The following is a 27,102-nucleotide window of genomic DNA, read 5'->3' as shown; positions in this document are numbered from 1 at the left end:
TTAAAATCCTGCCCCCTCATTTATTCCCACTATAGGGTAATATGTTAGTGTATTTCCTTTTGAGTCAAGAGAATGTATAAGTAAATGTGTTTATATATAATTTTTATCATGCTCTGGTAAATAAATATTACATTGAACTTACTTGTTTTTGACTTCCAAGCCTGTCTCAACCTATAAAAGTGATTCCATACACATATTTAGTACTTCAGAGTTCACAAAGCAGTTTTATTTTCCATCTCAATTCTTCACCTCCCCACCCCTCACCCCAGCTTTCTTGCTTTTCTCTCTTTTTCTTATAATATAGCCAATCACTCATTCCTGGAGAGCCTATACCTATATAGCAGAGTGGAGGGATTATCTTGACAATGTTCAACCGCTCAATTCCCTCTTTTGTCATTATATAGCCCCTAAGGTGATAAGGATTTGCAGGGAAAAAAATAATAAATGGGAAATAAGCCTTCATTATAATGTGGCATTATCCATAAGATAGGCTTGTTTATAGCAAGGACAAGCATCTAATATAGTACTTTCACAATCATTTTGCATCTAAAAAATAAATAATTAGATTTAGGAGAAGATGAAAAACACTATCTGCTTAGAAGCTATTTGTAAGTGACAAGAAAGAGCATTTACAACAGCTTTCTAATTTGCCTTCTTTTGACCTCTTTCTCCTCAAATATGTCTGTCATAATTGTCAGGGTATTTATAAAATACAGATTTAATTTAAAAATATGATGGCTCTGATTAGGAACCTTTGATAGATCAGTACTATCTACCAAAGCAAGTCTGAATTGTTTAGACTGATGTACAAATTCTTTCAAATATGTTCCATCCTACCTTTCCAAGTCCATCTGTATCCTCTATACCAAGGAGTCTATGTTCTGGTCATGCAGTGACGAGGTAACAACCAGTCCCTGAACTTCCAGATGCCACCACTCCTCATGACCCTTCCTGTGCCTGCTGACAAAGAATGCCCTGGCCAACCTTTCACTTGTTAAACTCCTACTCATCCTTCAGGGTCCAGCTTAAATGCTGCTCCTCTGTGAAGACCTCTCAGATGAGACTGGGTGTGTTCAGGGTAGTATGGCCATAGACATGAAGACCTCTCTAAGCAAGATTAATTGCCCTACCCACGCTGTACCCATGACCTTTGGCTTAGATAAATAAAAGACATACCACAACAAACTTTGATTTGTTGTGTACAGGTCTTTCTTTTATAGCCCATGAAAATCCTTGAAGGGCAAGACCATACTGTATTTACTCTTGTAACCTCAGTGTCTAGAATGGAATCTATTAGACAGCCCATGCTCATTTTATCAATGAATGAATCATGCATTCATAGAATGACCATTTTTTAATGCTGCAAAAAAGAACTGCTCTTATCACTATTATTAAAGCCCTTGAAAGGTTGCTGCTCTTTCTTAGTCACAGAGGAGGACTTGGAGAGAACACTAATGTAATCTCCTCTTGATCTCTGCATGGCAGAGCTGTTCAGTTCTCAGGGGGTTATCGCTGCAACCTACCTACCTCCTTGGAATACTTAGTGTTTGGTATTGGGTAACAATTACTAAATTACTTATCAGCTTTCTTGTGGGAAATCCTTAATTTGTTTTATTATTCTTTTCTCAGTTCTCTTTCAATGCTCCTATCAATGGGTAAGCAACTAGTGATCATAAGTGGGCAACCTCATTTGGCATGTGGTACTAAATTCAGAGTTCATTTTTTCCCCATAGTCTTGGAGATGTGGAGGCATGAAAGAAATACAGGAGGAGGATGGATAAAGACACATGAATTAGAGAAAGGGAAAAGTGCATATGGCACCATTAGGAGAGAAGGTTGTCTACAAATAGTGCCACAGGCAATAAAGTATATAAAAACAAACAAAGAAGATTCCTATAGGGAACATGGTATAGTGCAATGGTTTTCACTTTTTCCCCTGTAGGAATGGGAATCTTACTCCTAAGTTTGTGGTGGTAATAAACAGTTGTCTAGTGCAATACTCATGTTTAGTAACAGGACCTTGAATTCACGTGGGGTAGCAACATATCCAGTTCTAGGACACACTATCAGCTCCTGTGGCAGTACAAAGTACGGTGGCTGTAACTCCTGTGGCTGTAACTAAGCACCAGTCAATAAGATATGAGTGGAAGTGATATGTAGGGCTTCAGTAAGTCTATTTAATAGTGAAAGGGTACAGCCATTTTCAGTATTTTCTCCTTCCTGTTGTATAGAATGGAGATGTAATGGCTGATTTCAAGCAGCCATTTGGACCATGAGGAAGCATACTAAGAAATGGTAGAGCAAGACAGATAAAAGCCCAGATCCCTGGCACCAAGAAGCATCACACCTGCCTCGCCAGAGCTGTGGAATCCACCAGGACTGCCTTTCTCAAGACTTCTAACATGAGAAAAATCAACCTCTATCTTGTTTAGGCCACAGTTATTTTGATTTTTCTGAATTTACACCTTATGATAAACAGCACTTGTCCTCAAAGAGCTTGAGATCCAGAACAAGAACATTTAGCACAATGTAAAGATCTAATAGAAATATAAGTACATTTAATTCTGTGTAATTATTGAATGTATGGATAATCAAGAAGCAAGGAATATTTTAGATTTATCAGGAAACCTAACTAGTTAATAAAAAAATTACAAAAAGCTTATGTGAACATGAAAACATGAAGAAAGGGGAGAAATAATGCATGAGGCTACTAATATTGTTACAAATATTTGGATTTTTATGTCTTACAATAACCTAGTAATAATTTTGAGATTTAAAAAATTAAAATAAAAAATACTTTAAACTAAAAGCAATAACTTATAAATATTTCTATGTGGAAAGCTATACTGATTTATCTATATTGCTTTTTTTTTAAAGAGGAAATTCTACAATTCTGTTCATAGGCCCTTGGATATGTGGATTCTCATCTCTGATCTACTAAGTACTACATGTGGAATCTTGGGGAAATCATTATCATTGTACCCTAGTAACATGAGAGTATTAGTAAATAGACTTTGAAGTTTCTTCTAGCATTTAAATTCTGTGGATTTAAGAATGGATTTGTTTCAGTGGATGCCATACTGCCCTTCTCCAGTCTGATTTCTGAGAATTCAGAAGTTGCTAAAATGAATTACTTATGCAGCTTTTATGTGTCTATTTCTGATGACATGGAGGGCTAAGGTAACTCCATGTTCCCTTAGTAACTGTAACTCCAGGTAACTCCAAATACCATCCTTTTCCTACATTCCCAGAGTGGCTTCTCCATGCACATAACACAGCATTTCTTAAGGTGCTATACCTTTTGGTTAACATGTCTGTTCCCCTACAGATTGCAAGCCCCTTGGGTGTGGCTAGGAGCTGAAAATGCGTCTCCCTGGTGCCAAGCACAGGCTTGAGTACACAGCAGGTGACTTTGCTGAAGAGATGAGTGAGTGACAGAAGCTCTGTGTAAAAAGATGATGATCCTAAAAGAAAATGATGGCTAACCTTGTGACTGATAATTTGTACTCTTGTCTCTTTTCCAGGTTAGGATTTTAATTAATTTGTGACATATCCACTATTCATAAAATCTTTAGAAATTTTTGATAATTTTTGCAACCTTTAGGTTGTTGCCAGATTAATTTAGCCATCAACAAAAAAATGCATGAGTTTCATCTGGCATGGATTCACAGATACTGTTCTGTCGCTCGATTGTGTACTATCCATGGGCACCTTCAGACCATCCTGGGAGTCTGGGTGAGAGGGTGTGAGGACTGTGGCTCTGTCCATGTTCAGAGACTGGGGAACTCTGTGGGGAAACCCCACCTGAAGCCCTTAGGTTAATGAGGCCAGGCCAGTGCCATCAACGAGAATTACTGACTACCTCGTACATGGTATATACGTTGTTCTAGATACCCTCTGAGCCAATGACACAACCCCTCCCTTGTAAGTGAGGGAAGTGACAAAGAGCTTGTGGCTTTAATTCCAAACACAAACAAAGCTCTTTCCCTGTCTTCTTCCCCAGCGATGGTCTTTCCACTCCTGAGTGGGTCAAAGAGTAGCTACTGCCCAAAAGGCAGATGCAAATCACCCGGCCCCTCCTCCCTGGATCCCCCTCCACCCCTGCTGTTCTAACGGGGCCCCCTAAAACTGACATCAGAGAACCCCTCATGAAGAACAAGAGGTGGTGTATCATTTATATATGCCTCCTTGAGGAGACACACCAAATTGTAAGCATTTGAAATAGAGATATTAAGAGTTTAAAAATTCAGAACTTTAAATAAAAATGATTTCAAATAACAATGAAAGTAAAATATCAGTACTAAAGAGCGTACCGCAGTACCCTGGGGTCCCACACACCGTCTTCATGAGCACTTGGTGTTCCACAATTTTGGAGAGTCCAAAATCAGCTGGCAACACAAAAAAACAATTAAGAAAGCAAGCTTTTTTTTTTTCTCAACTGTTGGTAGATGACAGAACACTTCTCTTATTTAAAATGAACCTAACTTATTTATTTTTTTGTTTTTGTATTTCAAGATGGGATGGATATAGATGGGGACCAGTCACCAGGGAGAGAAAACTAAAAAAAAACTAATAATAATAATTTAAGTCTTGCTTTAAATTAGAGAAAAATGATTCCTAAAAACAATTTATACTTTTCTCTATCATTTCCAGCTTTCAGCAAATAAGCTATTTCTTCTTGAAGTAATGGTTGGAATAGATATATTTAGTTAAATATTAATTCTGAGATTTATGAGACTAACTCTAAGGACAATGTAGAATTAGTGATATAATTCAGAAATTTTCATCTATTAGAATAAATCAAAATAAACAATTAGACTTTCATGAATGTCAAAAAAATGAACAGAAACATTAAAAGGTTTATTCTACTTCAAATAATGTCATTCATTAGTGTATTTGACAGGTAAGAATTCACTCTCCTATGAAGAATATGGCTTTATCTTTTTTTTTGTAAAAATCCTTTTTTTTATTTATTCCTCAGAATATTACGTAGATAAAACATTATCAAAAGTTGCTATCATTATGGGGTCTATTTGCTGGGCTACATCTGCCCCACTCAGCAAGCACCAGGAAACCTTTTAAGGCCATTCTTCAAGAGAGGCAGGTGCAGAATGGATGCCATTTTAGACTTCAAAGATAAACCCATTTCTCCGTGGAGGTGCTGATCCTTATCAGAGAAAGCAGCAGGAAGTCCTTCAGAAAGCAAGGCTCTCCTGCCTAAATTAGTATCTATCCATCCATTTAAAGAAATATTGTTAAGGATAAAATCTTTGAAAGTGAAGTCAAAGGAGATGGGAGCCTCCCGCGGTCTGCTGCTTTTCAGGAGCGATTATGAGAACGCGAGGGCTGCCCAGCGGGGCTGCGGCACTTTGCCTGCAGGGTCTCGCATTCACGGAGCACATTATGCTGCTTGAGTCCCTCCCGCGATTGGTGTAACTTAATTTTCAAAGGTGTTAACACTTATGAATGCAGTGAACCCATCGGATTTGCACTATAAAGGAGAGCACCAAGAGAGCAAGGTCCTTTGGAGGATTTAATTAAAAAATTTTCAAACCCTGTACAGGCCTGACAGCATGGATTCTACTAAGGAGAATCCATCTAAAATAAATTTTACTTTTTTTTTTTTTTTGCAAATGAAGATTTGCTTTGGAAGGCAAATGGAAAGTAATATTTAATATACTCTTTTTTTTCTAAAATGCTAATTGAAAAATCTGTTTGGGTAGAATCAGGATTTCCCAAAGTTCATCACTGCAGTTCTTCAAAATGCCTATTGGGGGAAAAAAACAAGGTTTTGGGGAAAAGCCTCATAGTCCACTATATTAGATATCAGTGTGCACATTAGCATTTTTAAGGTTTGGGGGAAATCCTGAAAAAATAAAAATCTTGTGTATGTTGGCATTTTCCAACTTATTCGATCCATTAGCACCTCCACAAAGCACCTGCACCTTCCCCAAAAGGAAATTATTAGCCCTTGTTCACTCCACCGAGGAACGAGCATTCTGTGGAGCACACTTCAGGGAATGCAGATCTCAGTTGATCTCTGTATAAACGGGTGCCTCAGAGCCTAAATTCACTGGTAGGCACTAAATATTTTGTGTCAAAGTTCTTGATTATCTAAAATTAGGCTCCATCTAATCTGTGGAGTAAAAGTCAATAACTAAAAAAAGAAGTGTTATGTTATCTGTGATTTTCTTCTATACAAACATATTCACAAAATACGAGGCCACCTCCAGAAATTCCTGCTATTTTCAGGAGCTGTGATTCCTTAGTATGTCCAGCAATGGGACACTAACTTTAGGCACTAATTCCAGATTAATATTCCAGACTTCGAAACTGTGCATTATTCCTTTATGGACAACAAACATTTGAGGAAATTAAATGCAGGGGAAATTGGATGGAGCCACAATTTAAAATTCTGTAGAACACATTTCTCCTGCTCTGGGAAAAGGGGTGAAAGTCCTTACCGATTTTGAGTGGCGCGTCTGGGGCTGGAGTTGCATAGAGAAGATTCTCTGGTTTGAGGTCACGATGGACAATCCCATTTTCATGTAGGTACTAAACAGGGAATATAATGAGGTAACATTCATGCAGTCACGTTCATGGTTTCAACACTTATATTTACCATTTTCAGAATTATAATAATCTTTACTATGTTATGTGATTCAATAACACACATATTATAATTTAAATACCATAAAGAAAAAATGTTTTAAACTATACATTAATCTCCAATAACTTATCTATAATTACCTGAAAGTGAAATGCAATCTAAATTATATAGAACCAATTGTCAGAAATAAAATATTTGTCCCTCAGAGAATATTAGTTGCAGTTTTCTTCATGCATATCAGCTCAAATTGGCTAGTTATTATTATAAGAAAGTCAAGGTGTTGTATCTTGAAATTTGTCTGGTTTATTATCTAAAAAGCATAATGGCATGTGTCAGCTTATAAATTCACAGCCATGGCACAGACTTGGGATTATTGTTGAAACAGACACTTACATGTGAGTAATTAACAGAGAGAACACATCCAACCCAAGACCACGTGCAGGCCTCTCTCCTCACAGAGGGTATCTGCCCTCCCCCCTCCCCAAGTCCCATCCCCTCCCACTGCTCCTGCCTGCAGCCAGGCCACGTTCATGTACCCCCTCATAATTACTCTGATGACTAGCTTAATTGCCTGCTCCCCTCCAGTCCATGCTCCACACAGTCACGAGAATCTTTTTTTTAAGTGAAGACCTAGTCATATCACTCCCTGCTTTCCTTTGCTTTTGGCATGAGTAGCAGCAGCCATGTGGCACTTGATTTTGTATCTCCAGCAGGCATCACAGACTCTCCAGGGGCACGACAGTACCATAAAAGAATGAGGGAAGTTGGAAGAGTGTAAAACAAGAGGGAGACAATGGGGAGTCCTAGGGATTGCATCTGTCCCTGGAGAGAGCATGACCCCTGAAGAGGCCGAGGTGACCCAGGTTCAGCCGCTTGTTGCCAGGCAGGAATTCAGGTCCCATGTTGCTCGCTTTTCTGATTTTTTAAGGCAAGATAGAAATTCATATTTTTAAAAAAATATTCCACATTTTCAATGGTGATGAAGTGGTACATCACCACTTCAATGGTACAGGGTTTTAAACCCTGTACAGGCCAGACAAAACACTCTGCAGTCTCTGATTCTTGCTTTGGAATTGAAAACAGTTGTGGCACTCAGTAGATGCTCAGTAAAAAATTGTTAAGTACATGAATACAATTTTTCTTCTGACTCTGCTTCTTCCATTAAATCCTTACTGTGGCTGGGCTGTGAGCCCTCTCTTTTGCGGTAAACTCTCTTTGACTGTTTGCCTACTCCTTTCCCTTCAGCTACTTGTTATAGCTCCCCCAATGTATGTGTGTGTGAAAAAATTGTGTGGTAGGATTGTGATTAATTTTATTTTTTCTTATATAAAATTTATAAAAATTATATATTATTACTTGAATGATCCATTTTCTAAAATAAATTTTATACAACTGGCAGGCATTTCATATTTGCTTATCCTGAATACCATCCATCTGCTACAAATGATGTGCTCTGAATATGAATAAACATATTTAGTTGGTAACTATGTTTGGTCTCAAATTAACTAAACAAACTATGTGATTACATTGCTAACAGTTCGAGAATATAAAGACTATTCCAATGCAGTATCCTAAAAACATGTTCTAGTTCGAGCCTGTTCCTCAGGCTCCAGGATGATTTATCCACCTGCCCATGTCTCATTTCCAGATGGCCGTCTCACAAGGACCTTCAGTTCTCCATGTCCCAACCCGAACCCTTGACCTTCTTCCAGCCTGGTCCTTCCAGTTTTTCCCACCTCAGAATGTGGCGTCTCAGTAGACTCAAGTGTTCAAGTCAGAAATTGGTTCTCTCCTCCCCGCCGCCTCCATCCAATTCACAACAGAGTGCTGTTGCTTCTGATTCCAAAGTGTCTCCTGCACCACCCTGCCTCGTGCCGTGCCATTCACGAGATCTAGCTGGATCATCACAGCGGTCCCTTTGCTACTCCTTCAATTTCCAGTGTGCCCACACAGCAGCACGGGGGGACCAGGCCATTTCTCCTCCTTGGGAAGCTCTTCTGTGCTTTCCCAGTACTTTATTCGAGCTTTGAAGGCCTCGGTCATCTGGCCCCTGCCAGCCCCTCCAGTCTCACATTCTGCCACTTTCCCTTTACTGCTTTGCTCTACTCATACTGGTTTTCTTTGAGTTTCTCAAAAGCCCTAGCTTCTTTCCCAAATCAGCATCCTTGTCCAGCTGCCCTTTCTTATTGGAATGCTTTCTTACCCTTTTCCACCTGGCCAGTCTTCCTCATCCTCAGGACACAAGTATAATGGCAGTTTCTCAGGGAGGCTGTACCTGTCCTTCTGAACTACCATACATGTCCACTTTTATTTGCTCTTATTGATTCCTCTTATTTTTCTTTGGGGCGTGCCTGCCTGTGTCTTTGCAAGCTTTATGCTCAGGATGTCTCCCTCACTAGACTGGGCAAGGACAAGGACAAAGAAATTTTTGTTTCCCAGATCCTTAGTACCTGGCAAGAAGTATGCATTCAATAAATACTTTTGAATGATTAAGAAATAACTCAATTTTCCTATTGAGAAACTGAAATTCCTATTGGTATAATCTGAACTTTTATTCACTTGCAATTATTAATTTATAATAGAAGTTAAAATTTATGTGCTTACATTGTAATGCTAAGTTGCAGAGCAACATCATTTTGGAACATTTGGCTGTGATAAGGTTCAGCATCTGTATGCTTATGAAACATACCATACTTACTGTTTAATAATACTTAGTCACTTCACTGAGCATCAGTTACATGAATTAGATTTATAGTGTCATTTTGAGAAAAGCCCAAACCCAATAAGAACATTTTAACTGAAGATAAGGCAAAACAGTTTAATCTTCAAAATCATATTTTGAATAATTACATAATCAGCTTTTGTTCTCCTGTAGTAGCATTAAGTTGATAGTTATGGCTGAACTAATTTCTTCACAGCCTTTGAAGTGGATATGAATATCCAATACAGCATGTGCCTCAGGGGAATTTGTGTAATAACAGTCGAAAATTCATCTGTTAGTTTTCTCTTCAGTTGCTCCATGTCTGAAACATTCGTAAACTGGACTCGCCAGTGTGATAAAATGGAGCTGAGCCGGGATTTGGCCAGCTGTAGTGGCACAGTGGTGACCCGTGGGCAAGCCGAAAGGCCTCTGTGAGTAAGTGAAGGTGCCTCGCTGGACGCCAGTGGTGAGCCCGAAGGTGACTGGGCCTGCTGCTGTCCCAGCAGTAAGGTTCCCGGGTGTGCGCTGCCGCTTTAGGTTTGGGTGTGACCTGGAAGTGTCTGGATAAAGCAAAGCTCTGCAGAAAAACGCTTGTTGGAGTGACAATATCATGGGGAAAGTGAGCAGGATGCTGAGAGAGGGTAATTACAAGCGCCACTGGGTGGGGAGACCTGGGGTGTCATGCTAGAGCAGTCTTGGGGGAGACGTCATGAAGAACAGACTCCAGTTCTTGTTTCTGATTTTGGTACAAGTCTCCTGGTGTACAAAGTCAGAATAAGGGAATGTGGATAATTTTAACAGGCTGCAAATTTACTTTCTTACCTATTTATATGTGTGCATATCAGAAAACTGTATGAAGTATATGTTTCTAAGAATGGTGTATGTAGCACTGGTGGAAAATGTCACTTACCTGTACCATTTTCCTTAGATGCAACTCCATGCAAAAAACATTCATTCTACCAAGACTTCAGTGAAACACTTATCACTGCTTTCAATAGCCATTATTCAGTGAATAGTTATCATTTAAAACTCAGCATTATATAAAAAAAATTAATGAAAAAAGAAATGTGCCTTGATTTAAACAGATAAGTTTTGTATTCTCTCTCTGTATTTTCTGAGAGAATACAAAATGTAAAAAACTGAAGTAGTGTACATGTAATGAACAAATGAATCAATATATACAATGTATTTGTCTATAAAATGAGAGCAAGTGCATGTTGTGGGGCAACTTTCCAGGGGGCTGTTGAGAACGATTAGAGAGAAGGAGCATGTGGTAAGCTCATTCTCTTACATCCGATGTATGTGTTCAGATTTGAGGAAAGATGAGATTTCAGGTCTGGAGGCTATGAAAAGTTTTGACTGAGCATTTTGAATTCCCACCAGCAAGGAAGGAGAGTTCCTGCTGCACTACAGCCTGGCCAGTAGCTGGCATCCCTGCTGCCCCAGCTCTGTCTCAACACCCAGGAAAATGAGGACTAGACTCCGGAATGCCAAGTTCGGCTGCCACAGCTTTCCTTCTGCCCTTCTGTTTTCACACTGCTGCTCATCAGGAAATGAAGGGGAAGTGAACGGATTTTTACTCCTGTCATTTTCCTTGTTTATCTATTAATTCATTTTGACTGGGCAAAATCCTGGTGTCTAGTGACTGGTAGCCAGCAGAGTTGGGTAATTTTCTTTTCCAAAATATATGTTTTTAAGGATGCGATCCAGGATGGCAGATGAGCAAGTGAGCTACACTATACTCCTCTCAGGACCCATGTGGATTACAACTAAATTATAAAGAAATCATCCTGAATAACAAACTGAACACTAGCTGGAGACAAGCCTTATAGCCAAAGAGAGAAAAAAACCACTTCACCACAACAAGACCGCAGAGAGTGCAGAAAAGGTGCGAAAGGGCTGACTGGGCTCCCACAGGTGGCAGCTTAAGTTCTGAAGGGGTATTTCAGTGGCTGGAGGGGTTCCCGCTGAGAAGTGTGGGGTCTAAACCCCAAGCTGGGCTCCCCAGCCTACAGCACCAGAGTCAGAAAGGAATCCAGATAATGTTCAACTGTGAAAAGCAGTGGGGTTTCTGTCTGCCAGGCAGAGACGGCTAAAGAAGCAGAGAGCCTCTTACAGGGCCAAAACAAAAAATTTTGTTTGCAGCCACTGAACTCTGGCAGAGGAAGGGCAGAGTGCCATAGAGATGCTTGAGGAGACTCTGGGGTTGGAGGTTCTGGGGAGAAAACTGAAAAAGACAGCCACCAGGATCCCTGTGCTGAGTCATCCCCCATACTGCAGAAGCCATCTTTCTCAGGCAAGAGGCTCCCATCCAAATGGCATCAGCCTAAAGGGAAGCAATAGCCCTGCCCACAAGAATTACTCCATCTCCATCCCACCCTGTGGAGCTTAAGCCAGCTGCTGATTACAGTTTGATTAGTTTAACAAACTGATCAGTTTAACTGCTCATTAGCTTAACAACTCAGATAGAAAATACAAAGAAGCAGCCAAAATGGGAAGACAAAAAAACAGACCCCAAAAGAAAGAACAAGAGAATTCTCCAGAACAAGAACTAGATAAAATGAAGACATGCAATTTATCAGATAGAGAGTAGAGAGTAATGATTATAAAGATACTCAATAGCATGAAAAAAGACACAGAAACCACAAAAAGGACCAGTCAGAAGTAAAGAATGCAATGTCTGAAATAAATAATACACTGGAAGGAACAAAGTAGGTTAGATGAAGCCAGGGATCAAATGAGTGATTTGGAAGACAAGGTAAAAAAAAACACACATGCAGGCAGAGCAGCAAAAGGAAAACAGAAGTAAGACCTCTGGTCAAAATGGTGGGGTAGGCAGACATGATTCACCTCTTCACACAACCACATCAAAATTACACCTAAAATGTAGAACACCCATCACTCAGAGCTGTCAGAAATTGAGTTGAATGGAAGTCTGACAACTACGGAATTAAAGAAACCACATCCACCCAGATTGGTAGGTGGGGCACAGATGCAGAATGGGGATGGTCCCTCACATGTGGTGGATAAAAATTCTGGAGAGATATCTTAGGACAAAGGAGTCCCAGCCCCACACCATGCACCCCAGCCCAGGGTTCCAGTGCTAGGAGGATAAGTCCCCACAACTTCTGGCTGCAAAAACCAGTGGGGACTGGGTCAGTGGAAGAAACTTCTGGAGCCTCAAGAAGTTCCTCTTAAAGAAGCCACACACAGGCTCACCTACTCAGACTCACCCTCTCTAAGGTCCAGAACAAGGGCAGCAGCTTGAAATGCACCAGTGGCATAAAGGGAAGAACTGAAATGTCTGAAATAAGGTGATCAGAGATCATTGTCCCTTTTCTAAACCATCTCCCCATAAGAGCAGGCAAGCTGATGACCTAATTGAGACTCCATTAACCTGGCTAAAACTATTTGACCTATGCTGGAGATCTGCTGAGACTTGGCCCCACACAGCTTAACAGGCCCACCCAAGCTGCTTTTCATTATGAATGACTGGTCAGGGCTCACACTTCACAACTTCTTAAATCCTATCAAACAAGTGAAAGCTAGCCTAAATGAGTCCCAGAATACACTAGCAATATCCAGCCTAGATTCATAACTTGGCTTCACCTGGGAATTTCCAATCTCAGTAGGAGTAGCAGCCATCTCAGGTTGCTTTAGAGCTCAGGCAGTGTGGCCCCAGGAAAAACACAGGTGGGGGCTGACTTGGTCTCCAACACCCGGGAAAACCCAGGGCCAGCACACAGAGTGGACAGCTACAGACCATGTTGGAGCCCACTATCCTGCCCCTGCACAGCTGATCCTCCATGGAGGGTGGAGGTTGGTGGTTAGTGGTGAAAGTCAGTCTGTACAGCTGACTAGCCTGAGAACATCCCTCCCATTGACCTGTCAACGGCAACCAAGGCTCAATTATAAGAGGAAGGTATACTCAGCCCACATGAAGGGCACACCTTGAGTACCCAGCTTGGGTGATAGGGGTGGCGATGCCTCTGGGCCCTACAGGACATCTACTACATTAGGCCATACTACCAAGACATGGAGTCAAAGCAGCTCTACCTAATACATAGAAACAAGCACAGGGAGGCTGCCAAAATCAGTAGACAAAGAAACATGGCCCAAATGAGAGAACAGGTCAAAACTCCAGAAAAAGAGCTAAATGAAATGGAGATAAGCAGTCTATCAGATGCAGAGTTCAAAACACTGTTTATGAGGATGCTCGATGGACTCAGTGAGGACCTCAGCAGCATAAAACAGTTCCAGTAAGAAATGAAGTATACACTAATTGAAATAAAGAACAATTTACAGGGAAACAATAGTACAGTAGATGAAGCTGAGAATCACATAATGATATGGAAAATAAGGATGCAAAAAAACCCAAACAAACAAACAATCTGAGCAGGAAGAACAAAAGAATCCAAAGAAATGAGGATAGTATAGGCAACCTCTGGACAATTTCAAGCAGTCTAACATTTGCATCATAGGGATGCCAGAAGAAAAGAAGGAGTGAGGAATTGGAAATCTATTTGAGAAAATAATGAAAGAAAACCACCCAATTTGCTGTAGGAAATAGACATGCAAGTCCAGGAAGCACAGAGAGTACCACACAAGATGGCCCACTCTAAGATAGATCATAATTAAAATGCCAAAGGTTAAGATAAAGAGAGACTCTGAAAAGTAGCAAGAGAAAAGAAGTTAGTTACCTACAGGGGAGTTCCCCTAAGACTGTCAGCAGATTTCTCAAAAGAAACTTTACAGGCTAGAAAGGATTGGCAAAAGATATTGAAAGTCATAAAAAGCAGGGACCTACAGCCAAGATGGCTTTACCCAACAAAGCTGTCATTTAGGATTGAAGGGCATATTTAGAGCTTCCCAGACAAGAAAAATCTTGGAATTCATTATCACCAAACCTTTATTATATTTAATATCGAAGGAACTTATTTAAGAAGAAAAAGAAGATCAAAAGTATGAACAACAAAATGGCAAAAAATACATATCTATTAACAATTGACTCTAAAAAACAAACTAAGCAAACAAGAAGGACAGAGAATGAATCAAAGATACAGACAGGATTTTGATGGTTGCCAGATGGGAGAAGGGTATGAGGGAGAAGTGAAGAGGCGAGGGGATTAAGAACGATAAATAGGTAGTTAGAGAATAGCTATGGGTGTGTAAAGTTCTGTAAAGGAAATAGAGCAGCCAAAGAACTTACACACATGACCCATGGAGAAGAAAAATCCCCTTTTGGTGGGATTGCCTATGGTACTGGGGGTGGGTGCTGTGTAGAGGGGGGCAAAGGGAGAAAAATTGGGACACGTGTAATAGCATTATTAATAAAATATAATATAAAAAGAGAAAAAAATTTAAAAAGTGAGGAGAGCTTAAGAAATATTTTGGCCCTGGCTGGCGTAGCTCAGTGGATTGAGCGTGGGCTGCGAACCAAAGTGTCGCAGGTTCGATTCCCAGTCAGGGGACATGCCTGGGTTGCAGGCCATGATCCCCAGCAACCACACATTGATGTTTCTCTCTCTCTCTCTCTTTCTCCCTCCCTTCCCTCTCTAAAAAAATAAATAAATAAAATATTTAAAAAAAAAAAGAAACATTTTGGACAACATGAAGCATAACAAGACCAGCATCATGGGAACACTAGAAGGAGAAGAGAGTGAGCAAGGGATTAAGAGTCTATTTAAGAAAATAATGGATGGGGGGAAGGGGGGAGGGTTGGGTGGAGGGCCTGGAACAGGAGTAGGGGGAAGAAAACTGTACTTGAACAATGATTGAAATAAAAAAAAAGAAAAGAAAAAAAAGAAAAAAAAATAATGGTAGAGAGCTTCTCTAAACTAGTGAAGGAAAAGACACATAAGTCCAGAAGGCTCAGAAAGTCCCAAATGGATTGGACCCAAAGAGGTCTACACCAAGACACCTCATAATTAAAATGACAAGATGAGACTCCTAAAAGTCATACGAGAAAAGCAGGTAGTTACCTACAAGGGAGCGCCAATCAGACTGTCATCTGATTATTCAACGGAAACATTTCAGGCCGGAAGGGAGTGGCATGAAATATTCAAGGTAATGAAAAGCAGCAACCTACAAGCAAGGCTAGTTTACTCAGCAAGGCCATATTTAAAACCAAAGGAGAAATGAGGAGCTTCCCAGGCAAGAAAAAGCTAAAGGAGTTTGACAACACTAAACCTGTATTACAATAAATGTTTAATAAATAAATAAAAGGGCTTGCTTAAAGAAAGAGAAGAAAAAGAAAAAAAAAGAAAAAAGGAAAATAATCTGACAATAAAATGGCACCAAATATGTATCTATCAATAATCACCTTAAATGTAATGGCTTGAATGTTTGAACCAAAAGACATAAGGTAGCTGAATGGATAAGAAAACAAGACCCATATATATGCTTCCTCCAAGAGACCCATCTCAGATCGAAAGATACACACAGAGTAAGAGTAAAGGGATGGAAAAAGATATTTCATGAAAATTGAAAAGAAAGAAAAGCTGGCATAGTAGTACTTATATCTGATAAAATAGACTTTGAAACCAAGGCTATAGTAAGAGACAAAATAGGACACTACATAATGATAAAGGGAACAATCTAACAAGAGACTATAACCCTAGTAAACATTTGCACACCCAACACAGGAGCACCTAAATATGTAAAGCAAATCTTGATGGACATAAAGGGAGAGATCAACAGAAATACAGTCAGAGTTGGGGTTTTTAACACCCCATTGACTTCAATGGATAGTATCTTCCAGACAGAAAATCAACAAGGAGGCAGCAGCCTTAAATGACACATTAGATCAAATGGATTTAATTGATATCTTCAGAGTACTTCACCCCAAAGCAGACCGCTTTCTAGAATAGACCACATGTTAGCACATACAGCAAGTCTCAATAAATTTAAGAAACTGAAATTATATCAAACATCTTCTCTGCCCACAAAGCTATAAAACTAGAAATCAACCATGAGAAGAACACTGAAAATCATGCAGAGACATGGAAGCTAAATAACATGTTATTAAACAATGAGATCAAGGAAGAAATCAAAAGGTACCTTGAAACAAATGAAAATGAGGACACAACAATCCAAAATCTGCAGGACACTGCGAAGCAATCCTAAGAGGGAAATTCATAGCATTGTAGGCCTCTACCAAAAAACAAGAAAAACTAAGAAAACAATCTTTTACTCTTAAACAAACTTGAAAAAGAACAAAGGTCAAAGTGAGTAGAAGAAAGAAATAATAAAGATCAGCAATAAGATTCTAAAATATGATAGAAAAATAGATTCTAAAGAATGATAGAAAAGATCAACGGATCCAAGGGCTGGTTCTTTGAAAAGAAACAAATGGACAAACCTTTAACCAGACTCATCAAGAAAAAAAGAGAAAGGACCCAAATAAATAAAATCACAAATGAAAGAGAAGTAACAAATGACACCAAAAAAATACAAGGGATTGTAAGAAAATATTATGAAAACTATAGGCCAACAGATTGAATAACCTGGATGAAATGGATAAATTCTTAGAAATATACCATTTTTCAAAACTAAATCAGGAAGAATTAGAGAATCTGAATAGACAGATTACACTGAATGAGATTAAAACAGTAATAAAAAAAACTACCAGCAAATAATCCAGGTGGCTTCACAGGTGATTTTTACCAAACATTCCAAGAAGAACAAACACCTCTCCTTCTCGAAATATTTTTTTTAAAAAAATTCACAAGGCGGGAAGGCTCCCAAGCTCATTTTATGAGGCCAGCATTATCCTAATTTCCAAAGTAGATCAAGACACTACAAAGAAAGAAAATTATAGGCCAATATCCCTGATGAACATAGATGCTAAAATCCTCAACAAAATATTAGCAAACCAAATATAATAATGCATCAAAAAGATCATACCCGTGATCAAGTGAGATTTATTCTGGAAATGCAAAGTTGGTAGATTTGCAAATCAATAAATGTGATTTACCACATAAACAAAAAGGATAAAAACCACATGATCATATCAATGGATGCAGAAGAAGCATTTGATAACATCCAGCACCCATTTACGATAAAAACTTTCAGCAATGAGGGAAAAGAGGGAACATACCTAAACATAATAAAGACCACATATGAGAAACCCACTGCAAGCATTATACTCAATGGGTAAAAACTACAAGCTTCCCCTTAGGATCAGGAACAAGACAGGGATGTCCGCTTTCACCTCTCTTATTCAACATAGTACTGGAAGTCCTGGCCATGGCAGTCAGACAAGAAGAAGAAATAAAATGCATTCAAATTGGAAAGGGAGAAGTAACACTGTCTTTATTTGCAGAGGACATGATACTGTACATAGAGAACCCCCCAAATCCCACCAAAAACTAAAAGAACTGATAAATGAACTCAGCAAAGTAGAAGGATATAAAATTAATATCCAGAAATCATTTGCATTTTTATATGCCAATAAAGAAGTATCAGAAAGGGAAATTAAGAAAACAATCCCACTCACAATTGCTTCAAAAAGAATAAAATACCTCAGAAAAAATCTAACCAAGGATATAAAAGACCTGTAAATAGAAAATTATAAGACATTGAAGAAAGAAATTGAAGAAGATACAAATAAATGGAAGCACATAATGTGTTCATGGATAGGAAGAATTAACATCATTAAAATATCCATACTACCTGAAGCAATCTATAGATTCAAAGCAATTCCTATCAAGATTCCAATAACATAGTTCGCAGAACTGGACAAATATTTTAAAAATTTATATGGAACCACTAAAGTCCCCCACAGCAACAGTGATCCTGAGATAGAAGAACGTAATTGGAGGAGTCATGCTATCTAATATCAAATTATACTATAATGCTATAGTAATCAAACATCATGATACTGTCATAAAATAGACACATAGATCAATGGAACAGAATAGAGAGCCCAGAAATAAACCTACACCTTTATAGCCAATTAATATTCAACAGAGGAAGCAAGCAAATAAAATGCATAAAGTATAATATGGACAGTTTATTCAATAAATGGTGTTGGGAAAATTGGACAGATATGTGCAGAAAAAATGAAACTAGACCATTTTCTTACACCACACACAAGAATTAATTAAAAATGGATCAAAGATTTAAATGTTAGACCCAGAACTACAAAAATCCAAGAAGAAAACATAGGCAGCCAAATCTCAGACATTGCTTGTAGCAATATTTTATCAGATATATCTTCCCAGGCAAGGGAAACAAAAGAAAAATAAACAAATGAGAATACATCAAACTAAAAAGTTTTTGGACAGCAAAGGAAATCATTAACAAAATGAAAAGACAACCCACAGGCTAGACGGAAATATTTGCCAATACATTTGATAACAGGTTAATACCAAAAATTTAGAAAGAACTTACAAAACTCAACACTAAAAAAAACAAACAACCCAATTAAAAAATGGGGAAAGAACTGAATACACACTTCTCTAAAGAGGACATACAGATGGTCAATAGACATATGAAAAGATGTTCAGTGTCACTAATCATCAGAGAAATGAAAATTAAAACCACAATGCGATACCATCTCACACCTGTCAGAGTGGATATCATCAATAAATCAGCAATCAAGTGCTAGTGAGGGTGTGGAGAAAGGGGAACACTTTTCACTGGTGGTGAGAATGTAAATTGGTGCAGCTACTGTGGAAAGCAGTATGGAGTCACCTCCAAATATTATAAATGCAACTGCTTTATGACCCAGCAATCCCACTTCTGGAAATATATCCGAAAGAACCCGAAACACTAATTTGAAAGAACATAAGCACCCCTATGTTCATTGCAGCATTATATACAATCACCAAGATATGGGAACAGCCCAAGTGTCCATCAGTAGATGAGTGGAAACAACTATGGGACGTTTACACAATAAAATACTACTGAGCCATAAAAATGAAGAAATGTTGACTCTGCGACAGTATGGATGGACCCAGAGGACATTATCCTAAGTAAATTAGCCAGTCAGAGAAAGACAATTACCACATAACTTTACTCATATGTGGAATATGACGAACAAACTGAACTAACTAGGAGAATGGGGACAGACTCACAGAGAGCAGGCTGACTGCTGGTGGTAGGGGGAGCTTTGGGGTTGGAGGGATAGAGCAAAAAGGATAAAAGATTCAAGGACATGGACAACATTGTGGAGATTGCAATGGGGAGGGGGTGTAAGGGAACTAAATGCTAATGGAAAACATTTACAATAAAGATTTTTAAAAAAATTTTTTAAAGTTTTGACCAATCAAATGGTGCCCATATATAGGAGATAATGCATAGTTTGAAATAAGGTCCAAAAATTATCTGCAGTTATAGAGAAAAAAACAAGCAAACATTTTTATAATGAGAAAGAAGAAATCAGGTTGGAGTACAAGTAAATCAAAGGAAGCTTCTGAACCTGCATGCTCTGGTCCAGCAGAGCCCACCATCTACAGACAGGCCAAACCCTGTTCTGCACAGAGGAGGTGAATGGGCAGGATTGAGGGTTAATGTGGAAAGCACTCCATCCTCAGCCAGAGGGACGAGCTTCTTTGTAAGGATGAAGAAGGTGGAAGAAACACTATGAGAGATGACTGTGTTTCACACGACAGCCCATACTTTATATTTTAATAAGTTAAGAGTATATATTTGGGATGTAATAAGGAAAATTTTTTATACAAGTGAAAAGTATATGAAATATGACAGAAGGAAAATCTGTATATTTTTCTTGGAAAACATTTATATCCACAGATGTATAAAAGGTTCTTAAATTAAGTATGCATTAAAATAAAATGTGGAATTAAAAAAAAAAAACAACCCAAACATATCTTACCATTTGGTCTTTCAAAAATATGCAATCACCCAAAGCTTTAAACAGACAAAGATAATACTGATGTTCTGAATTCAGGGGTGTCTAGACATGTAATTAAACTCTCTCTACAGTCCTAACAAAAACTGTGTCATTGTGTAAGGAAAGCTACTGCACAGTAATTTAGTTTAATTACAGCTATGCTGTGTTCGATGGGCTGTGTATGGTTAATTGATAATGTCCCAGGAGTTAGTAGGAGGAAGTTTGAATCTCTTTAAAATCTAGCAGGACAGAGAAGAACCAGTCATTAAAAAAAGAAAGCAGTATTCTGACTACAGTTCTCCTATTGGGAAGAAAAATTAAGCCACATGAATTAGCTCTTCTTTACTCCTCAGAACATTTAGAACCAATATACATCTATTTAAGTAAGAACTTCATAGTGAACATTCTACTTTTGGGTTGTATCTGCTTTGGAGACGTGTCACTACTTTTGTCTGTACTCTTGAACTCCAAGATGCCTTCAGAACTATCAACAGAATATAGGAGAAAAGCAGTAGGTGACTATCTCCAGTGACCAGATTGGCACGCACGGCTAGGACTGCCTGGCTGTGGGATCTTGAGCTGTAGAGCATTCCAAAACTGGAGAAATCCACACTGGGCAAAGCAGCCAAGCTCTGGGACATGTTAGGCATTCTTATTATTTCAGAGTTATCTTTGATGCCTCCCCTTTTCTCACTAGGCTTGGCCAGTCATAATCCCACCTCCAAAATATATCTCATATCTACTGTTTTAATTTACGTGGTAACTGCTCAGTATAGTCCTTTGTATCCCCTATGGGCACAACTACTAATTGTCTCCTATCCATCTCCATACATCCTCACACCTAGGTCATCTTTCTAAAACACAGATTAACTCATGTCAATCCTGTAGCTTAAAAACAAAACAGTTCACCTTTGAGGGCTCCTCATGGCCTAATAGTTAAAGTCTAATCCCCTCAGTATAAGAATTAAAAGTCCTTCAAAATTTGTCCACAAGCCCTGACTGGCATAGCTCAGTGGATTGAGCACGGGCTGTGAACTAAAGTGTCACAGGTTCGATTCCCAGTCAGGGGACATGCCTGGGTTGCAGGCCATGGCCCCCAGCAACCGCACATTGATGTTTCTCTCTCTCTTTCTCCCTCCCTTCCCTCTCTAAAAATAAATAGATAAAGTCTTTTAAAAAATCTTAAAAAAATTTTGTCCCCAATCTCTGGCTATGCAACATCCTGGGACAATTCTTCCCATGCACTAGCCACATAGCTTTTCCTACTATTCCTCTGTTGTGCCATACACATTCCTACTTGATTCCTGGATAATAATAATCTCTCATGTACCACACTGTATTTTCTAATGATTCTTGCAACAATATTACTCATTCCAAATGCTCTTCCAGAGAATATTGCCAGTCTGTATCTAGAGATGGATTCTAATTGTCCTCGCCTTGAATCTGGTCTGTCACTTGTTGGTAGGCAATAGAATGCAGTGGAAGTGACAGTGTGTGACTTCTGAGGTTAGGTCATTGGTTAGTGCAGCTTCCACCTTGTTTGCTAGCACTCATTTCTCTGTCCCTTAGCAGCCATGTGAAACACTGGACTCTCCTAAGGTCATGATGCTGTCAGCAAATTGGGCAACATGGAAGAGCTAAGTCTAGTTGTTCCAGCTGACAACCTCTGCAGAAGCCCCATAGAACAGATGTCATCAGCTGCCAGGCATGGGAGTGAAGACACCTCTAAACCACTCCTGCCTCCAATCATCAAGCCCCAGCAGAGAGTCCAGACATTATGGAGTCGAGATAACCAAGTAAATGAAATGGTGAAACTACCTGAGCCAGGACAGGAGCCAGCTCCTAAGATCTTGGTCTTAGAACAGATTTCCTATGTCTACCCAAGTTCATAACCTTGTATGGCTTTGTGTCCAGGAAACTTAGTGAACTCAACTCATCCTGCTCTTGGTTTAAGGCAATATCAATAGCTGCCCTTGGACTGTGGGCTTGGAAGTGAAATACAATATAAATTGATCAGTTCCATTCTGCTGTACAAAACCAAAATTACTTTAGTGTTGTAGGTCTGCTAGTGCTGAATTCTATTACGTTGTCTATGACTAACAGTCTTTATTTTGCCTTCATCTCTGAGAGTCATTTTCACTGAGTTTAGAATATCAGCTGGTTCCATTTTTTTCTCTTTACAATACTTTGATGATGTCATCCCGCTGTTTCTTGCATTATTTTTGATGAAAAATTTAATATCATCCTTATCTTTGTTCTTCTGATACAATGTCTTTTCCCTCTGACTATTTGTATGTGATTTTATTTATCTTTAGTTAAGAAGATTGAATATGATGTATCTTGGTATTATTTTCTTCATGTTCCTTGTGTTTAAGATTTGTTAAGATTCTTGACTGTGTGGCTTTATAAGTTTCATCATATTTGGAACATTGTGCATATTATTTCTTCAAATATAATATGATCTCCCATCATTTTCAATGATTCCAATTTTAGATACATGTAATATATAAGTATAAATATATGTTTTTATATCTATAGCTTACTGATGTTCTTAATTTTGTTTTCAGTCTTTTTTTTATCTGTTTTTCACCTTGTATTATTTTTGGTCTTTTAATGCCATGTCTTCAAGTTTACTTTTTTTTCCTTAAAAAAGATTTTATTTATTTTTTATTATTTTATTTTTTATTTTAATTGTTGTTGCAGTACAATTTTCTATCTTTTACTCCCATCCCACCCCACCCACCCAGCCCTCTCCTCCTCCCTCCCATTTCCACCCACCCCTAGTTTTTATCCATGTGTCCTTTATACTTCTTCCTGTAAACCCTTCCCCTTTCCCCCTGAAATTCCCTCTCCTCTCCCCTCTGAACACTGTCAGACTTTTTAAAAACTTTCTGAAACATCTAATCTGGTGTTAATTCCATTCAGTATATTTTTCATCTCAGATCCTGCAGTTTTCATCTCTAGATATTTGATTTCAATCTTTTTTATATATCTCTATGGATCTATTTAACATCGTCAATCTTTCCTCTCTTGAATATATGGAATGCATTTATAACAACTGTTTCAATATCTCTATATACTATTTATTTCATTTATGTCATTCCCAAGTCAGTTTGTATTGATTGTTTTTTTTTCCTGCTTTGCTCCAGTCTCACTCTGGATGTGCTTCACATTCATTTCTCATAATCTGTGACTGGGTAATAGACTGAGATTTTATCCTGTTGAGTGCTGGACAAATACAGATGTATCTGTGATCTTCTTTGGTTTTATTCTGATGCAGTTAAGTTACAACACTTGAAAATAGTTTGATCCTTTTGAGATTTGCTTTTAAACTTTATTAGTTTGTCCACTTTGTCTATTGGAAACACAAACTCTGTATGAGCTGCAAGCATTGTTACCTCTGATCCGTGGTTCTTTCCTTGGTTTTTCTGCATGTTTCCCTCCCTCACATGCATGTTCTGGTCAGCAGTCAGCTGAAGACCATGGACAGGGCTTGGCGGGGGGAGGGCATTCGCGGTTTCCAGACATCTTGCTCAGTGCAGCTCCTCCTCTCCGGTGTGCTGTTCCATGAACTCTAGCCTCCTTGGCCTCTGGCTTTCTATTCTGCCTTCTCATCTCAGGTAGACTGCTGGTTTCCTCTTGGTTTCTCCCTTCCTATATGGCAGCCTTGAAACTCTCTTCAGGCAATTGTAAGGCCCCTGTTGTTTGCAATCTGTTTGTGAGAGATCACTATCCTGGGCTGCCTGATATCCAATGTCTAAAAACCATGTTCCATGCTTTTTGTCTGTTTTTTTGTTGGTTTCCTTTTACTCTATCTTGACCAGAAATAGATATTGCAAATAGTACTTCAGATATTTTAAATGTTTTCTAAATAATATTTAACTTGATATCTAAAATTGGAATTATCCTCAGTATTTCAGACCTTTTTGAACCTATTAATGCTATTGGTGTGCCAGTAACTGCAGTTAAAGCTGTTAGAATGAATGATGGTTGCAGAAACCCTAAACTTAGTTCAATATAGATCAAACTCTACACTTAATTCAGATGAGATTGGGCGCATTCAGGGTGGCATGGCCGTAATTACACTTCATTCAATATTGATCAAAGGTTCAGCTGTATTTGTTTACAAGTTTCTGAGGTTTCCTATAGTGAAGAAAAAATAATTTTGGCCTGCTCCTTTGTTAGCAAGAATTTCTTTCTTTTTTGTGGACCAATGGGAGTGTTTGAGAGTAGTGCCAGATGTGAAATGGGCCCAAAGTAGGGATATAAAGGATAAAAATCATATTAATTAAGTTGGCTAATAGTACTTGGCTTGGAGACAATCCTCTTGATAATTCTTAAATCTATAAAATAGACGAATCAATATATTCACTTCATAGGTCATATTTTCTCCTGAGTAAAGATGAAGTACTCATTGATTATATTCTACTATTTGTATATTTACATAATTTATGAAATAAATCTTTTAAGATTCATCAAAGCAAAATGAAAACTCACCAAATTAAAAAACTCCAAATATGTAAAAGGTATAAGTATTATACAAATGTATCACTAAAGCAATCTGTTTCAAGAGTTTATATGACAAATTATATTGAAGGTTACTAAGTTTCAGATACCAGTGGCAATAATTCATTTAGTAATTAAAATACTTGAGTGACGCTTCAAAAAATTATAAAATAAACTTTATATATATTGGTTGTTCAGAGACCCTCTATACTCTATGACATCGATTTTCAACTGGTGCACTGCAAGAAGTGTGAAAACGTGCAACACCTGACTATTTAGTCAGGGGCACTGAAAATGTTCCCCTTAGATTGTCAAATGAAACAATGGCAACAGCCAGCGCAACACTAGCCCTTTGGTGTGAATGCCCTGCCTTGAACCATAATTACATAGGTCATGTAACAAGACATGCATCTTATTGGTCATATCTCATGCTAAGTTTGTGTCTGATTGGTTAATTCTTGGCACCAGAAATCTTTACATACAAGTATAGGCACCTATTTTTTAAAAAGTCACTTTGGAACAAAAAGGGTAGGTAATTACTATTTTTTTGGTAAATCAATCAAAATTATACTTATTTTTTCTTCAGAGCAGCAAAAATTGTAATATACTTTTTGGTGTGCTGAAGAATTTTAGTAATTAATTTGTGGCAACAACATGAAAAAGGTTGAAAATCACTGTTCTATGACAATCATAAAATTTCTTGATCCTTACAGATAAAAATAATCAAATGATCTATTGTATTCTCTGGCATTTCATTTAAAAATAATAAAATACAACTTTATCAAAACTTGGAAGGCTTTGATATGTTAGTTACATCTAAGCCTTAAGTGGCCTCAACTTATATGTAGTTTAAAAATACCAAGTGTCTATATTAGAGTATTATAATAAATAAAAATAATCAAATGCTTTACAGACAAAAACTTTTCAAGTCCTCTCGGAAGAATTACTAGGCAGACCCTAGAGCCAGCCTAGACTTTGAGAGATTATGTAGAGTAGGAGCCCCAAACTCAAATGTCTCTAAAGGAAAGGCCACTAACATAAGAGTGTGATGGCCAAAACTCATATTTAAGTATTTTTATTTAATAATTTTGTATAGCACTTACTATGTGACAGTCACTGTTCTAAGTGATTTACCAAATATATTAATCCTATTTTATCCTACATGTATTATATTAATTCCATATATTCAATATTATATTAATATATATAACTCTATCATCTCCATTTTACTAAAAAAGAACAACAAAGTTAAACAATGTGCTCAAGTTCATACAGTTAGCAGCATCTGTGGGATTTGGACCCACATAGTTTGGACTGGAGTGTGCTCTTAACCTCCAGACTGGGGAAGAATGGGGAAGCTTATGGTAATCAGAGACAGCACATCGTGGCCACTAAACTTTTCACAATATCTGAGCAAACTAAGGTTTTCATTCTTAGTTGCTCAGCAAATCATTTTCTAAGGTTTGATATTAAGAGTGAAAGAAAATCCTGTAATCATTCTTAAAACACTGGACAGCAACTACACTACTACCAGGCTTCTTCCACATAGTAGGAAAAGCCTTATGATTCCTTTGAATAAAAGGAAATACAAATAAGAGAAACACCAGTGAGAGAATTGGGAATCACCTATTAATTCTGCCTCTTCTCCCATTAAAGGAAAAGAACGGAGCTTTTGCCCCATCCCCTTGAGCTACATACAGAACCCTGCTTTCTGGGATGCAGAAGGAATGGTTTTGCCCGGCTTGACTTGGGATCATTTTAATAGGTCATTTAACAGTTACAGATTTTACTCCCAAGGATCCCTTTTGTTAATATTCATGTGGTAGATGCCATAGTCAGAAAAAGTGTGTTTATAACACAGGATTTAATAAGTAATAATTAACTGGCCCATTTCCTTCTTATTAATCAGACACATAACCCCACAGCCCATAGAATGCCTGTATTCTCTTGCTGCTAGCCAGAGCATTGTCATTAGTGAGAGAGACAGGGTTACCACCCTAAAATGACAAATGTAAGCCAAATCAAATAAGGTTGCAATTTCCATTAACTACTGCATCATTCTCAAAGGCACATATGTGACTGTCATAAAGCATTCTGACATATTGAAAATTACATGGTAGCCCTCAACTAACACCTTCTTGTGTCCCTAAAATGAGAAAAATCTCAATCTGGAAACAAGGCCATTGTAGGGTGGATATTTGGCTTTAGTCTGAACACCAATAACTGAATATCAAGTACGATGAATCATATGAGATTAACAATGTATACTATATAAAGCCAGAACAGAAAGGATTAGATCTTTTAAAGCAGGGGTGTCAAACTCATTTTCACTGGGGGCCACACCAGCCTCAGGGTTGCCTTCAAAGGGCCGAATGTAATTTTAGGACTGTATAAATATAACTACCCCTTAACAGTTAAGTGAGAGGTTGG

General features: G+C 38.2%; 1 protein-coding gene across 1 annotated transcript in view; it reads right to left on the bottom strand.

Moving 5' to 3' along the window:
• Positions 1–27,102, bottom strand: part of CAMK4 (calcium/calmodulin dependent protein kinase IV) — a 204,046-nt gene that overhangs the window by 30,670 nt on the left and 146,274 nt on the right. Inside the window, exons 7-8 of the mRNA XM_028529930.2 lie at positions 6,465–6,555; positions 4,314–4,388 (exon numbers count right to left, since the gene is read on the bottom strand). Of these exons, the coding sequence (XP_028385731.1) occupies positions 4,314–4,388; positions 6,465–6,555 (166 nt within the window). The remainder of the gene's footprint in view (positions 1–4,313; positions 4,389–6,464; positions 6,556–27,102) is intronic.

The sequence above is a fragment of the Phyllostomus discolor genome, chromosome 3, assembly GCF_004126475.2.
Source record: "Phyllostomus discolor isolate MPI-MPIP mPhyDis1 chromosome 3, mPhyDis1.pri.v3, whole genome shotgun sequence".
Lineage (NCBI taxonomy): Eukaryota > Metazoa > Chordata > Mammalia > Chiroptera > Phyllostomidae > Phyllostomus > Phyllostomus discolor.
Note: the sequence above shows the minus strand (reverse complement) of the source record. Positions and strands in the feature narration are given on the sequence as shown.